The sequence below is a fragment of the Apostichopus japonicus genome, chromosome 9 (genome assembly GCF_037975245.1).
Source record: "Apostichopus japonicus isolate 1M-3 chromosome 9, ASM3797524v1, whole genome shotgun sequence".
Taxonomy (NCBI): domain Eukaryota; kingdom Metazoa; phylum Echinodermata; class Holothuroidea; order Aspidochirotida; family Stichopodidae; genus Apostichopus; species Apostichopus japonicus.
Genome location: NC_092569.1, coordinates 29,750,235 through 29,767,364, shown reverse-complemented (window position 1 = coordinate 29,767,364; position 17,130 = coordinate 29,750,235). Strand labels below are relative to the sequence as shown.

Genomic DNA, 17,130 nt, shown 5'->3' with positions numbered 1-17,130 from the left:
ATTTTATAACATGAGCTGCATCCTATGTTTGTTATAATAAACCGGTTCTGCGCAGCTTGCCAGAACAGTGCATATATGTGTTTACCTTGTACAACCAACCACTTCGAAAACTTGACCAATCTCAGTTTATTTATGCATTAACTCTTTTTGTTTCTTCGTATAATTCATTTTACTTACTCTAGTTGTAACAAACTTTGTTACAACTAGATTTTCGACTTTGGGCGCCAAGATTCCACTTCAGCAACGTTCTCTCTGCGAAGGGAGTCCGAGGTATACGAACAGCACAGCAAAAGCAAACTGCCCTCACTAGGGATCGAACCCGAGCGAAAAGGTTCGTCTTGCTCTTCAGGTAACGAGTGATAACCGTTGCGCCACTGCATCTCTTGAGAAATAGTGCTGGTTTTCTAATAGCTAAGGATCCTAATGACTGACTGTGATGGTACCAATTTATCCCTCGTTTTATATCATCATGGTATCATAGATTTTGGATAGTTAAAACGAAGGGAAATCCTCGTCCCTTCCGAAAAACAGAAAATGTTCTCCTATGGTTCATAATGCAGCAAACATTTTTGTCTGCTCTATGCTCAAACCATGTATTCCCTTAAAACAATACATTTAGAGGACTATTTGGAATTTGCATGGGAATAGTTTCTAGGGCATTAAGCTCGCATCAATGTGGACTACTTACTGGATAAGGGCTAATATTGGCCAATCTGTAGATATCAATGAAGACACAATTCATAATTGCAGTTATACTAATTTTATTTTGAATCACCATTATGAATTACATAATTGAAACGAAAGTGAAGATTGTATGAGTGGAAAAAATGGACTAATTTATTTACACATCTGTCACAAGAATACTTGTTCTAGCAGCCTGAAAAGTATTTTTAAATTTGGACGTTTTCTTTTGTATTTATCTTCTTATTTTCCGTGCGGAATTTAGCCTCCGCAAGAACGGTCGTTAACTCCACGAACAAAACATGTCTAGGTACATTGAGTGGCAGAATAAAGAGGGGGCTTATGGACCGAAAAATACTAAGCTGAGCCTATTGTGCACTGCTAGAATGGGAACGAGGTTGCTGTACACGCGGGTAGCGCGGCTTTGGTTGTAGGACGACATATGTGCTCCTTGCTCTTTAATATGGAAAACCGGTGACTTTCGAAATTTTCTTTCCGACTTGATCTACTAATAACTTTCACATTGTACTATGATATTACGTCGCTCGGTGACGTACATCATAGCTAAATTTCCATGTCCCTGATATCTTTTGTTTTCCAGGGGAATTCCGGGATAGTAGGAAAAGTATCTGTCGCTATGCCGGCTAAAATAGGCCTATTCCACTTTTTTTAGGACTGCATTTGTTAACCTGAAAAGGAATGGGATGATTAATTTCTATGTGAATATCTGTATTGCAAAGAAATATACGTACCGCACATGTGCCCACATGCATGAACTCCAATAAAGTCTGCAAAATCCCTGCATAATAATTGAATATAGATTACAACACTATATACACGCAAGGATGTGGGATTTAATTTGGGATATCCGGTTTGCTTATTGTTTATTTCTTGCGTCGATACACTTACAACTCTCTCATCTGACACTATCCTACATGGTATATATCAAACCTCTTTACATGCAAAGTCTTGGCCTACATCACTAATTGGGCATGATCAATCGATTTTGTCAAAGTTCCTTTTTTTTCGTAACCAATATGTGTAAAATTAAAATGTTCCAGACTAATAATGAACAATGTTGAAAACAATATCTTGAAGCAATATCTTATCTATTTCTTTCTTGTTAGTGAAATGGGTTGGGGTTGGGTGATGGGTGGCTGGGAGGTGGTGAGGAGTCCGACTATAGGTATCTCTCTGCATCAAGGCAATATTTGAAACATAATGCCTTCAATGGTCGCTCTTTCGAAATTGTGTAACACATATTTCACCTTTTTTTTTACAGCAAATTAAAAAAAAAGAAGAGTTTTTACAGCAAATTGGATATAAAAGACAGTAAAAATATCTTCCGGTCTTGATGAAGAATGAGGGTTAGGTGGTTGGGGGGGGGGGGGGGGTCGAGGGGGAGGGGGAGGGGGGCATGACGGGCTAAGAGAGGGATATAAAACAAGATCAGCTGTTATTTTATTTTGCTGAAATAATATTATCAACGTATAACAAATTTGTTCAATTTGCATTGCTACTGTACTATTTAGCTCTTAAAAAGTATTCCTTCCCGCCGATGGGCACTTCTGCAAATAAAATCCATCTAAATAAATGATGTGGGAATTTTTAATTAAGTCCATTTTGCTTTAGTTTGTTCTACAATTTGATGAAACTTGTCACCCATCATTGACTGGAATTGTCAGATTGTGAAATGAATTTGTATTTGCACTGTCTCTCAATTGTGACAACTTTCATTTTAAAAACCTAACGTGGAAGTATCTTCATCAATGTTCTTGTAATGCCACAATCTTGGTTCCAAAATATTCCGCGGTAGTTGTTGCTGCCGTAATCTCCGTTGAGGTTGGCAGTTCCGCAAGAGTAGTACTTGGTCTCCGTAATTTCTCGCCGACGACAGCAATTGGTGTCTCGATGATCATTATAAATATAATCATAATCAGTATCGAAGCACGAGAACCGACAGAGACCTTTCCGGTGAGGATGGGAGCGTGGACAGCCACGACAGACGCACTTACAGTCGTAGTCCTGGTACCGCCCTGTAGATCTGGTGTAGCTGAATTTATAGCAGTAGGAGCTGGAACTGGTAGAGCTGTCATCTGGGAACCACCAGCCACCTCTGTGTTTGTCTGCGCAGTCGAACGTACTCGATCCGTCATATTCTCGATCACTCGTGCTGAATCTGTCCCCTGAGTTTGCTGACATGGCATTACCTGTACCAAGTAGACGATACGAATAAACAATATCAAGAATCTTAACTACATAATTTATGAATAATTGGTCCCTTGAGTGATTGGCATAATATTGATATTAAAAGATACGATATGCATTTAGTAAGTTTGTTTGTGAATGTATGTATGTCTGGCTTGTGTTGTGTGTACGTTTGTAAGTCTTATAGTAATGCTTATAGCGTACAAATATCAACACAAACGTCAAGTCCTATGTAGGCTAACTATTACATTTATATCCACATAACTTATTGAACCAGTGTCAAGACAATTCAGATGGTAATAAACTGTTTCCAAGTTCTTTGTGATATAGCTGCCGTATATTGAATGCAATAGCCTTACATGTAAAGTGAGACCTACTCTGTTCATGATTTTCATGATTTGGATTAGAAAAATCTGTATATTAATTTCGTAGCAAATAATAATGAACCAGTATTTTGCAGCCTTAAAATGAATTTGGGCTGACATGTTGTCTATACTTTTGGACTAAATTAGCATCAGAAAACTACAATGAATTAAGCAATGTACAAGCTTTTTCAAATGGCACTTGGATTGGGCAGAATTGGAGTCAAATATTGAATGCAACCAGCAAATTGATTTTACTCAAAACCATAAGAAAGCGACTAAAATCTACGGCATACATGATTTACACACTCGAAAATGTTAGTTTGAACGCTTCGGCCCTATTTCATACGGAAAAAAAGTTTTCTTTTTAATATGGTGAGGAAAAGATCGTAAGAAAATATTAGTAAGAAAGACAATTTCACGTCCTTGTTTATTTATAACTTAATATGCAATGTGTTTTTTATAAATTATATCCTGTTTACTCTGTGTTAAGTACAAGTGTTGATTAACATTCTCCTCTGAATATACTTAAAGTACACAGGCAATGGTTTTGTTTCGCATCAATCATCAATAGAGGTTTAAAAATGACATCATCATGTATAAAACCACTCGTTGAGGAAATATTAGCTTTCTACGTACGAGTGAGTATAAATGAAACTAACACACACACACTATAGAACAAAGCAAATCTGCAAGCGGTTGGTTCTTCGTTAATGAAATGGCACGAACGGTGTTTGCTTAGAATGATTTTTTTGACTATTTGATCATAAACTGGTACAAGAGCTACATTTATATATGAAAAAGGACAGAATAAGAAGCAATACCATTCGCTAAAATAATGTGAATCCTCATTAACGAAAATTTAAGATTACTAATAAAAAGAAAGACATTGCAAAAGGCAAGTTAAAAATATATTCCATAACCGTGATACCTGAATAAGTTGAAGGTATTTTATTATTTAGACGTGTCAAAGGATATAATAATGACTTACCGTATCTCAGATGACTCTTATGTACTTTTCTTCTCCCTATCCTGATTTATTTTTTTGTAACTGTATTTATTATATAAAACCATAGAACAACACTTTACCTTATTTTTGAATGATTCGGCGTTTCTCTTCAGCGTTTCTGAAGAGGGTGATGTCATATCGGCCACAATGCGCACGATAAATACTAAATTTACAGATCTTTGAATTAAAGTAACAAGATTGCAAAGAACTCGGTTGAACTTGCTGAGTGATTGACTGGCTAATGCTTCAACTTTTGGAGGTTGGTCGAACAAAAAAGTACTTTGAAAGTCTATAGGGGGCTTTAAACAATTATAGTTTGACTTATAACTTTGAAAATATATTTCGAATCACCGCTTCTTTATTAACTATGAACGAAATTGTATGTACCACTAGTGATTAACGTACGGTACTGTTATTAATTATTAAAAATGCAGCTTGCCAAGTTTCGCAGAACTACATAGGACCGACAGGGTAGCGCCCACTGTTTTTTCTGTGTGCGTTTGTTTTGTTATATATATATATATATATATATATATATATATATATATATATATATATATATATATATATATATATATATATATATATATATATATATATATATATATATATATATATATATATATATATATATATATATATATATATATATATATATATATATATATATATATAGTGTTGGCCGTGGCTGGCGATCCCATTCGTAAAAGTTGTACATATACAAACCTGCGTTCCCACTGCTGTAAGTCATGGAGAGTCGATATCTATTAGACTCATCGCTGATTCTAAAATATGAGTAACGGGAGTAGTACGATGATCCACCCGAGTTCGACATTTCCACCCTTAGTTGGTAAGTTTTTTGGTTTGTCAAGGCGTAAATTTTATCATTACCAAGCCAATGACTACCACTGACAGATCCAAATCCAACCCTATAGGAATACCAGTTACGATTGAAACTCACAGAGCTGGTTCTTCGTTGAAAAACCTGCAAAACATAGAAACGTTCAATTTATTCTTTTTTTTAGCTTTATTAGTTGTTCAAGGGAAGTGCAATAATTTATTCCAATTTTTTTATTCAAATTTTGGATCTTTCATGAGTTTATACATATCTAATGTGATATAATGTAACTGACCATACTACAACACAGATAAGGTAATTGTGAAACAATTATATTTTTACAAAAAACCCGTCGATATAAATACACTTGTCAGCATTTAATTATAAACTTACCGTCCAGCCTCCGTTCGACATGTCACAATAAGCTTGGAATCCAGATGTACCTGATGGATATATTGTGTAAGTTCCATCACTCCTAACACCAGAGTTATACAGTTCGTAACAGTCTTTTGGTCCATATCGAGAGCAAGATTCTCCATCCCCTCTGAACCATTCGTTACAGAAACAACCCAAGTCCCCATTTCGTATTTCACATACTGCATTACTACTACAACCATAGCCAGAATTCGTATTCAGTTGGTCATTTATGCAACTGTATCTTCTATTGCAACTAGGCATTACCAAGGATACCCCTTCCTGGTGATAGAAAATAAACCAGAAAAAAAAACATTGACAATTTGTAGGGCAATTAAGACCAACCCTTCTTTTCATTTATGCAACCAGGAAAGTTCAAACAGTTTCCTGCTTCACCGCGGAGAGAAGTGAATACAACAAAAGAAATGAATACAACAAAAGAAATGAATACAACAAAAGAAATGAATACAACAAAGAATACAACAAAGAAAGAGATAACAAACAATTACTTATTCCAACGATAGGTGTCTGTATGATTCAATGGGCATGTCCAATGCGTGGATCTACAGAGGAAAAACATGTGTATATGACTCAATGGGCATGTTCAATGCGTGGATCTACAGAGGAAAAACATGTGTATATGACTCAATGGGCATGTTCAATGCGTGGATCTACAGACGAATACATGTGGAAATAATATTTCCTCATAAAAGACAGACAACAAGATTTCTTTGTTGAACAACGATAGATATACAATTGTAATTTAGTTAAGGAAAGAAACTTAAACTAACAATTAAGAGTTATGATAATGATAAAAAATCCATCCATCCAAATAATCAAATGAGGTAAGGCAATAATTTAATACAATATTTTAAAACAAGGAAGAAAAGGATGAGCTACTTACTGGTAATTCAAACATATCTGCGACATTGTGTATTGAATTTGGAAGTAAATATGTACTGCTAATAAAAGTATCCTGACTTAGAAAAAAGACTAAAATGTGAAGTTATCGTTTTCTACTGTTACAGTTCGTCCTGAATAGAAATGAATTAGAACTCAAATTCCAGCAAGCTAAAACTTGCTACAAGTATTTGGTTTTGTGTACATTATGCTAGGCCATTGATGAGAGGCCAAGTAGAAAATAAAAGATACGAGTGTAAGTTCACAGGTTAGTATGTCATTTTAACGTGCTTGCTATTTGAGAGTGATGGTTATCTGAATTTCCAGCATATTTTGGGGCATCTGATAAGGTATTGTAAAATGAACTTACTGTCAGTATACTTTCTGTTTCTGCTACAAAGCAATTACATTCAATTCGAGGGATACATTCCCCATCTTGAAACATATAATTTTCTGGACAAATGCATCGCTCATCGTCTTCAGGGCTTGTTGTGACGCAGTTACTAGGGTCGGAACAAGATTTCTCGCATCTATTACTGGAGTAATTCGTATTGATTGGACACCATTCAATATATGAATCTGATAGAGATAAAAAATAGTTTGAACCAAATTGAATTAAAAAGGTGGTTTGTTGGAATATATATCCCAGAAAGGAATTGAAAAAACAAACAAACGAAGAAACGAAACAAAGCCAAATAGGTCAAAATATGCTACAAAATGTCGAAATTTAATCTAGGCCTTTATAAGTTATAAACGAGACAATGTCTTTCTACACGTCCTATGTAAATAACTCCTCTCAAATTAACCAGGAAAATAAAAGCTAGAAAAGACCCATGCATGGTTAATACTGCTGTCTTGGGGAGAAATGTAATCATTTATAGATCAATGATTTTCTTTCATATCATTACAAACAATTCTAATCATATTGAATATTATAAAAATTTATTACAATGCTGGCACTTACCAATGCTAAATACTTACGAATTTCTTATCTGGATTTCCAGTATATTTATATCATTTTTATTTCAATCAATATTAAAATATATCTTATCTCTTATTGGAAGTTGACGTAATTACGTTTGATAACAAATAGAAGTTATACATATAGGAAAGTCTATATACAAGTATGCAAATAACCTAACCACGTTCAAAAAATGTCGGTTTTGGCAAAGCCATTTGAAATTCTTTCTAGAGTAATTCGATGAATTCGATAAAATTGACTTCCCCATTCAACACATATTGTTTCGGTATCAATATTACATAATTAATATCGAAATTACAATTTTTTTAATCTGCAAAATTGAAGTTACAAACCAGCCGTTCCATTGTATTGATCCAATTCAAGTCGGTAATTGTCCGACTCATTACCGATACAGAATGAGTCGTACAGAACATAGAACTGTGATCCAGAGTTATCTTCAAGATCAATGCGCAGCTGGTAAAGCCTTTGGTTCGTCAGCCAATTAATTTTATCGTTTCCCAACCAATGGTCATTGTGATCCTTGTATTCGAAACCGTTCTTGTAATCTGTCCAATTACGATTAAAGTTGCTATAATGTCTTTTTCTTCTTTTCTGGAAGATCTAAAAGAGTAAAAAGAGTTATACCTTGTTGTTCATTAGAAAAAGCTTGAACAAATTTTATTCATTTAGTCAAAAGTTATTTACAGCAATTAAGTCATGGAACGTATACCGGTAGCCGCTGACGGCCGCTATTTGTCATAAAACTTCATGGAAAAGTAAGATATCCTTAAATTTTCCATTTTATGCTCGCATCCCACCTATCAATGTTTCAATTTTATTAAAAAAGAGCGAAATGAATGACAAAATAACATATCAATATGTTTTCTTGACCTCGGTACAATTTTGTATCTGCAGTCAACACAAACCACCCACCACCCACCAACCACCAAACCACCTACCGTCCATCCTCCTCCGTCTGTTTGCATATCACAGTGGACCTGAAACCCGTTGCTATCAGGCCAGTCGATTGGATATATCGTGTAATTCCCGTTTTCAGAAGCGCCAGCATATGACAAATCATCGCAGTCTCTAGGTCCTGAACGAGTGCAAATCTCTCCGTCACCTTCAAACCACTCGTTACAAAAACATCTCCGAAGACTGCCTCTGTCCTCACATGTTGCCTCGGTACTGCATTTATACCCAAGTCCAAAGAGGAGAGAGTTTTTGCTACAGTTGGCACGCCAAGAGCAGTCAAGACTTACATACATCTCACGTTCCTGCTAAATGAAAATATGAAAAAGGAGATTAAAATAATTATCAAATCTTCTTGCTCCTTCAATACACCACTACTATAGCCAGTCAACGAAAGTGCGGAGAGAAATAAAAACAAAACAAAACCAACCCCTAATGTACGTATACCAACTTGAACACAATATGTTTCTATATAACAAATACACTGTGAACAAGTGCAGTGTGCGAGTGATAAAGTGAGAGTCTTGGTATATCATTTATCGTTAAGATAAAAAGACAATATTATACCAATGGAAATATAAGAAGAAAGATTTCTGATAGCATATATAGTTGTAGGTCAGGAAATGACAGTAGAAATTTGGAGAAGAAAAGAAAAGAAAAAAAGAACGAAAGAAAGAAATAAATAAAAATAAGGAATAAAAAGCAAGAGATAAACAATAAATAAAAAACAGAAAACCTGTCAGACGGAGCGTCGGGTGTCTGCTTCTGATATGGAATTGACAATGGTATGAAACCTTCTCAACGCTCCCATACCCAAGCAGCAAATACCGCGATATTTGTCTGTTTTGTTGATTGATTATAAGTTAATTAAATGTACTTACGGCTAAAACGATGTCACTTTCGTTGATGTAGCAGCCACACCGGGTATGGGGAATACACATTCCTTCGAGGATCATGTACCCCTCTGGACAGACACATCTCTCTGGACCCTCCGAGGTGATGTTAATGCACTCGCGTGGGTTTTCACAACTTGTCTCGCAGTAAGCACTAGAAAATATCTTATTAGTAGGACACCAGGTAATGGGTGTTTCCATAGGAATGTGAGTGTGACCTTATGAGGAAAACATACAAGACTAAATATCACGATATCTACATTGCCGATATAAAAAAAACAACAACAATGTAACAATAGTTGTCACGTTTGTTAATGAGGTATAACATTCGTTTATTGGAACACATTGTAGGGTTTTCTTAAGAACACTTTTTTATTGAAATGTTTTATTAAGTTACGATAGACCAATGTTCTTGGAAAAATGAAGAAAAAAAAGTAAAGAGAAATTTTAACATAGTATTGCTTTTAAGGTAAATAAATAAAATAATCATATTGACATTTTACAAACCTGAGATTGCTTTACCAACGGGAACATTATTACCCACGAGAGAGTAATTTCCCCATTCATCAGTAATTCGGAAATGATCGTAGGTAACATAGTACGCATTTCCCGCTGCATTCTCCAGTTGCAGGCGAAGTTGATAACGCTTTTGATTTGTCATGTAAGATATCTTTTCATTTCCCAGCCAAAACTCACTTCCAAGGAAACCAACACCATTTTTGTAGTCAGTCCAGTTTCGGTTGAAGCTGATTGAACCGTCAAATCGTCGCTGTATAACCTAAACACAGGACAATAAAATATTTCCTCTCAACCCCACGTATATGATATAGGATGTCAGAAAGTTCAAATACTGCATGAAACGTTCGAATTGGCCTGAAATTAGGATACTAAAATATTTATGTTCTAAGCCACACTGATGTGATTTAGATTGTCACAAAAGATGACATACTTTGTTAATCTTTTTGGATTAGTTGATCAATTTATTTACCGTCCAGCCGGCCAGTGCATCGCGATGATCGCAATATACTTCAAATGGTTGCGGGTAACCTACAGGTTTGATAGTGTACACTCCAGACCGTTTTGAAGGAGTCTTGCATTGGTTTAATACATCAAAACAATCTCTCGGGTACGGCATAGGTTCGTAGCTCAAATGCCATTCATCTAAATTGTAGTAAATTGAAAAGTGAATGAAGTTAATGAATGTACTATAAATGAAAATTAACAATATGTTAAATACTATCATTCTAAACTGTAAGTACTCGGTATCCTCAACACATGTTGTACTCTTGAATGATTCAATTACGTAAAATAGGTTCTAATCAGCTGCATTATGGAATGTGTTATGTATCGATAAATCGACCCATATCGCACATTTCTACTTCTTATAACCTACTTTTTTTGAATTACAAAACATGGTCCGTATACATATACTGTGGACGATTTCGCTTGGTTAAGAAACTTTACTTATGTGTGTTTCAAATTTTAAATTCCTATTTAAAAAAAAATTAAACTTAGTTTCTAAACAGCTGCATAATGGAATGTGTTATGTATCGATAAATCGATCAATATCAAACATTTTCTACTTATTATGACGTGCTTTTTTCAGTTACAAAACATGGTTACCAACATATACTGTGGACGATTTCGCTTGGTTCAGAAACTTAACTTATGTGTGTTTTAAATTTTAAATTCCTATTTTTCGAAATTTAAAATTGGTTTCTAGACAGCTGCATAATGGAAAGTATCGGTAAATTGATCCAAAATCGAACATTGTCTACTTATTATAACGTGTTTTTTTTTTCAATTACAAAACATGGTTCTTACATATACTGTGGACCATTTTGCTTGTTTCATAAACTGTACTTAGGCGATGCGTGTCCCAACATTTAAATTTTCATTTATTTCCGTTGTTATCACATATTTTTGGAAAATTGTATATTGGAAAGGTTGAATATTAAACAAAAGTCAAACATATATTACATTGTTTGCCGATAGCTAGTAAACAATTTTACTTCACAGAAGAAATTGATGGCAGGAAGTTTTCTCAAAGACTTGAAAAGGAAATGAAGATATTCTATTCATATTCATATTTCTTTATATCAGAGTCCTATACTCATATCGACGTAAACTTAAATATTTCAAAATTTAGTTCATCTAATTCACACGACAAAATATACATCATATTAAACTCGGGGAACTAAAAAAGAACACTGTTTTCATTCAACGTTATTTCTTCGACACTATTCAAAAGTTTCCTTCTTATTTTTCTAAATAATTATACTCACCTGTGGATGTTTCCGTGGTTAAGCTTCCAGCAAAGACCTGTATATATATATAATACAATATCGGCTGTCAAATTCTTCATGCAAAACTGAAGTGAAATATTTCACTATAAGACAAAGTCTTTGCTTTCTTGCAAGACATTCTTGCAAGACCAAAACAATCATAACAAACTGTACGTGACTTGTAATGTCCAACAATGTATTTCTTTTTTCTTAATCCCTATATTATCTTGCTGGAATCAATTTATTCTTGCTTGCTTTCTAATAAATTAGGTGTTTATCACGGATACATACGAAATGCACATTGTAAATAACATTTAATTAATCTGAAAATGTGAAAATACCCCCTCCCAAAGAAAAAAAAGAGAGAAGAAATATACCATGTCCGGGAGAAAAATCTCATAGAAATTTCAAAGAAACAAATGATTTGCTATGTCTATTTCACAAGTTCGTGCGACTGGTTTATTTAATATCATTATATGATGGTAATATAACACTATTTAAAAGTGAGAAACAAACAGATGTACTAGACATGTCAAGTTTCGCGGAACAGGTTTGTATTTGTTAAAAATTGAGCAGAATTGCTATACCAGCGTTATGAAGCTTAGAGTTTGTTCATAAACAATGAACACTTAACGTTTATATATAACAAACACAATGAAACAAGCTTAAGGTATAGTCCTTGATGTAATAACCTTTGTACTAGACTCTTCAATTGGAAAGATACTTCCTTTATCATAGAAAGAAACTTGTGATGGAAAGGAAATGGGAAATAATAAAGATTAAGTAGATAGCAATTTATGATGACTTTATTGGTGGTATAGTTAGTATATGCAGTTATTAAGGTAAAGTTCATAATAATGGTCAGACAAAATCATATATGCTATGTGGTTTTCGTTTACTTCGACAAGGAAAAGAATTTACAACTACATCAAAGTTATCTGGATAATAGGCCTAATTATCGATTCATGATCGTATGGATAGTTACGACACAAAAGGGCGCTTAAATAAACTGAAAATTTGACAAACTTTAGCCAAGGGAAGCATTCAGTAAGTATTCAAAGCAAACAGGACTTGTTTCACACGTTGAGAAAAATGGAATTGGATATTAAAGAACAATGATAACCTGATAAAGTAAGTATATGAATACGTATTTGATATGATATTTAAGTAAGCCTGGTGTTTTATCAGTAATTTCAATAATTTTCACTTATTGAAATTAAAACTATTTAATAGCTGAAGATATTGAAAACATTGTTCAGCCAACTTTTTTGAAGTCGATAATTGTAAAAGTGACAAACGTTGTAGTTTACTTTTTGAGCATGACCAAACCAACCGGTACTATACCATATAGTTAGTATTGACAAAGTTTGCCAAATTAATTGCGATCCTCGCAGTAGATAACTATTCCATGTATGTTGTGAATGGATGAGTATAACTTCTTCATAGCTCTTTCGGTAGTACGGGCAATCAGATAATATTGTTGTTCTGATATGGCATGGGCTTGATTTTTAAAGACAATTATACTAGTCTTGTAATTCTATAATTCGTCACATTCACTGTCTTCTTATAACTGCTGCCGGATAGCATTAATTGCATGGATATTTATTGGAGCCAATTGCTCGTGGGTTCCTGTTAATCTAACTTGATGGTAAATACTTTGAAGAGTAATTTTAACGTTACTGCATATTTTTATTATAATGTATTGCTAAGGTATATGATGAATTACTTCGTCCAAGAAAACTATGAAAATCAAAGACTGACTTTATCAACTATCCATGTATGACATTTGAAAGTGTATTGAAAGATCCATACATATATATATATATATATATATATATATATTTATTTATTGATATATGTATGTATGTATGTATGTATATATATATATATATATATATATATATAAATATATATATATATATATATATATATATGGATCTTTCAATAAACTTTCAACGGAACGAGCTAAAAAAATTGGACAATTCGACTGGACTGTTTCTAGTTGTTGCATTTCATATATTTAACATTTTGAATTCCTTAACCCCTTAACGAATGATAACAACTTTATTTCAAAGCATCAAATTATATGTGTTGATCGAATTGATTTTACTATGAACATGTTATACTTTCTCTGTCGTTAACAGTGTTCACAATTCAATACTTATCTACTATTTGCTACAAACATAGTAAGGCGGAGGTAGGACACTGTAACCCACCCAATGTATTTCTTGTTACTTAAAATACTTATATATTTGATATTGACATATATTCGCTGATATTGCAAAAAAAAAATCGCAAGCTTCCGTGACTGAAATTTTGTTTGCTGCAAATATCGTTTTGTTTGTTTTGTTTGATTATTTCTTTTTGTTCATAAATGCATTTACGTGTTCTTAAGTAGTTATTTATGCTCGCAGAATGAAATACGTTAATAATATGGTTGTTTTCACATAAAATAATGTTAGAGTTTGTATTTAAATTCAGATGAATCTCTTAAATGCTATGAACATTCAAATAGGCAAAATTAACATCGATTTGATTTCGCATTGAACCAATTCTGTTTCCACTTTGTTTTTTAACAGACAACGTATAGGTTTTTAAGTAGGTATTTATGCTCGCAGAATGAAATTCGTTAATAATATTGTTGTTTTCACATAAAATAATGTTAGAATTTGTATTTAAAGTTAGATGAAATCTGTTAAATGCTATGAACATTTTAGATAGGCAAAATTGTCATCAATTTGATTTCGCATTAAACCTATTCTGTTTTCACTTTGTTTTTGATCGGACAACGTATAGGTTGCGTAAGTAATGAATAGTAAAGCGTCTATGTAGCGATTGTAGAGGCAATGGAAACATCGTTTCCTAGAGGATAGTTCAAAAAGGTGATTTAGCAAAATATGCTTCACGGTGTAAATATATACCTGTATATATTTGTCAATGATTAATTTTTTTGTCAAACATTTTACATTTACATTTTACATTACTCATTTGACATTTATACAAATAGACATGATAATTTTGTGAGTTCTTTAGTATTATAATACAACTCAATCATAACCTAACAATTTATTATTTTCTTATCTTTAGTTTTAATAGTACATGACATTACCAATACTATACAGTGCAACCGAAGAGACAAAACGTACAATAAACGCACAATATACGTACAATGATAAGTAGTCGTCATTATTTGCTAATAAGTGTGTAGACGTTCAAATGAGAAGACTCATTTAATGCCGCGCGGATGGAGAAAATGACAGAATTCTTTTCACTGCTCGCAGGAAAAGCTGTTCTTAACAAAGTAGAGAGTTGTAAGCTCATTCATACCACTCGTCTAATGATAAACCCAAGTCACTAATATAACATTCTTTGTTTTTATCTGAAAGATCAGTCATTTAGAGAGTATTGTTTATTACCATACCGCTGTCTGACAATTTTGTTTATACTGTCAAAGCTTAAGAATCTATTCGGTGGCTAAATAATCTTTACTTCCAATGAGTTAATTGAAATTTTTAGAGTTAGTTTTACGTTTTACTATATTTCGAAAACTACCCCAAATGCAATATAAGATTTGTCTTCTAATAAAAAGTAGTAAAGAGATAATTATATTTAACATTTCAAATTTAAACAAAAAAGATTACCAAACATATTTTTCGTTGTAGTTATGTGGAATTTTGACTTGAAATCGGTGGAACTTTATATATAATAGCAGATATTAGACAAAGAAGGAACTTAATTGTAACAATTAATAATTATGTTCTCTTAAGACGTTGGGATGGGAAATAACATGTTATGAAATTGTGGCAGTGTGAGTTTGACGTCATATTTTGTAATTAAATAATTGTTAATTTTAGTTAACGATTACCTTTTTTGGTCTCGACATCTTTATACTGTTCATATGTAAATCATAAAATTTGAAAGAAGCAACAAAAAATGCAAAATAAAAAAAAAGAAAGCAGTGTTAAATATATTAAACTTGGAATTCAAAATAAATTTCTTTCTAGGTGATAATTTGTAAAACTACTATTTCTTATAAAACTATGCCGTAGATGCTAAATGAAAAAAAATATATAATATATACTCTTGAACTAAAGCAGTATATTTTCAAGATCTGTAGAAATTAATGAAGAAACTGTTGAATGTTTGTTAAAACCAAAAAAAAAGAGCGAATTGACAATATTTAAAAGACTTACCCCAGGCAATCGATACGAGTTTAAAAGAGTGAAAATTTTCAGGAGAAAGAACCATGTTTCAGACGAAAACATTGCTTCAAAAAAATGAAGGATTTCGAAGGTTGAGGTAGCGACAGACGAACAGCCAAGTAAGAATGAGGACTAAATGTGTTGGGCAAATTAAAATATTAGAGGAAACGGTTACGAAAACATTAACGGTGTTTTGTTCCATTCACTCATTTTTTTTAATTAGTTTTAATTCAATTACCGCAGCAGCATACTCTAATTTTAATTTCCGAGGGAAGAGTGCTGACCCCCATCGGTATCCGTTAAGGATGTACGAAACTGACGTAGGCTTATATAATGTCTAATAAACTTGATTTTTGAACTGGGGTCGTGATGCTTTGTAAGACCGTCTAAAATGTCGTAAGAAAATGCCAATATTTGTTGAAAAAACAAATGAGTTAAAAATCTTGAAAAAGAAACAAAAATTACAAAACACAACAGCAGTTTGTGAGGATTCCGTAATCATATAATAAAAGGCTCTCAATGGGGATATATAGAAGGACATCGCGGCAGACAACAACTCCAGGCCACCACATCTGCTACTATACCCATGAAGGGTCTCCAAGGCGGTCAAGGTGAAAACATGGGTTATCAAGCCAAATTTTGTATACCTGAAGTCTAATATATCTCTATGTAACATACTAACTCACAGCCATCGTTAAGCATATACATGTAGGCTACATATATAGCACAGCCGTTTAACGTGTAATAAGTGTCCACAATTACAAAAAAACAGATCCATGGTTACTTTTCTCAATGCCACGTTGACATAGGACTAACTATATGTAACATTGGAACAACTCTGCTATTACATAGTTCAGAGTCTTGTTGGAGCATGCAAAAGGAATGATTTCTTCCCAACCACAAATAATGTTTTAAACCCGTAGGTTTAAAGTGTAATAGCAAGAAAAATATTACCTCCCTCTTACATATAGACCAGTGTGCATTTGCTATTGAATCATGGCGGTGACTATTGACCTGAAAATAAAAAGGTATACACTATTACGGGGTTTTTGTGGGTGGGGGAGGGGTCGGGGAGGGGCTGACGACGGGAGGTGACGGGGCGACGGTTGTAGAAATCTCTTTGACAATGTATTTTATGAGAGAGTGTACTTGTGTGACAGGAATCATTAACTTGCGATCAATCCACACTAAGAAAGAAGAATGGAACTCGCAGCTTCCTTAACTTTACCTAATTGTGAAAGTGTCACGGCAAGGACAAATGAACACTTCCGTTTGCGTGACAAGTTTGTCGTAAATGAGCTCTTGGAGCAAAAGAGAACACTTCCTTTGCAGTTGGTTAATCTACTTTGGGAAAATAAATTACCGTGACGGTATTGTTAAGATTACTTAATTTACAAATTATACA

General features: G+C 33.6%; 2 protein-coding genes across 2 annotated transcripts in view; one reads left to right on the top strand and one right to left on the bottom strand.

Annotated features, from left to right (window-relative positions):
- The window catches only part of LOC139973507 (uncharacterized), an 88,560-nt gene that overhangs the window by 10,051 nt on the left and 61,379 nt on the right, over positions 1-17,130 (top strand). The window lies entirely within an intron of this gene.
- LOC139974062 (uncharacterized) lies at positions 2,076-15,973 on the bottom strand. The gene is made up of 11 exons (XM_071980977.1): positions 15,717-15,973; positions 11,524-11,560; positions 10,227-10,399; positions 9,746-10,016; positions 9,227-9,456; positions 8,333-8,650; positions 7,727-7,994; positions 6,783-6,991; positions 5,492-5,794; positions 4,987-5,245; positions 2,076-2,891 (listed from the first exon to the last, which is right to left on the bottom strand). The coding sequence occupies exons 1-11, from the start codon at positions 15,786-15,788 to the stop codon at positions 2,428-2,430; spliced, it is 2,604 nt and encodes an 867-aa protein (XP_071837078.1). The 5' UTR covers positions 15,789-15,973; the 3' UTR covers positions 2,076-2,427.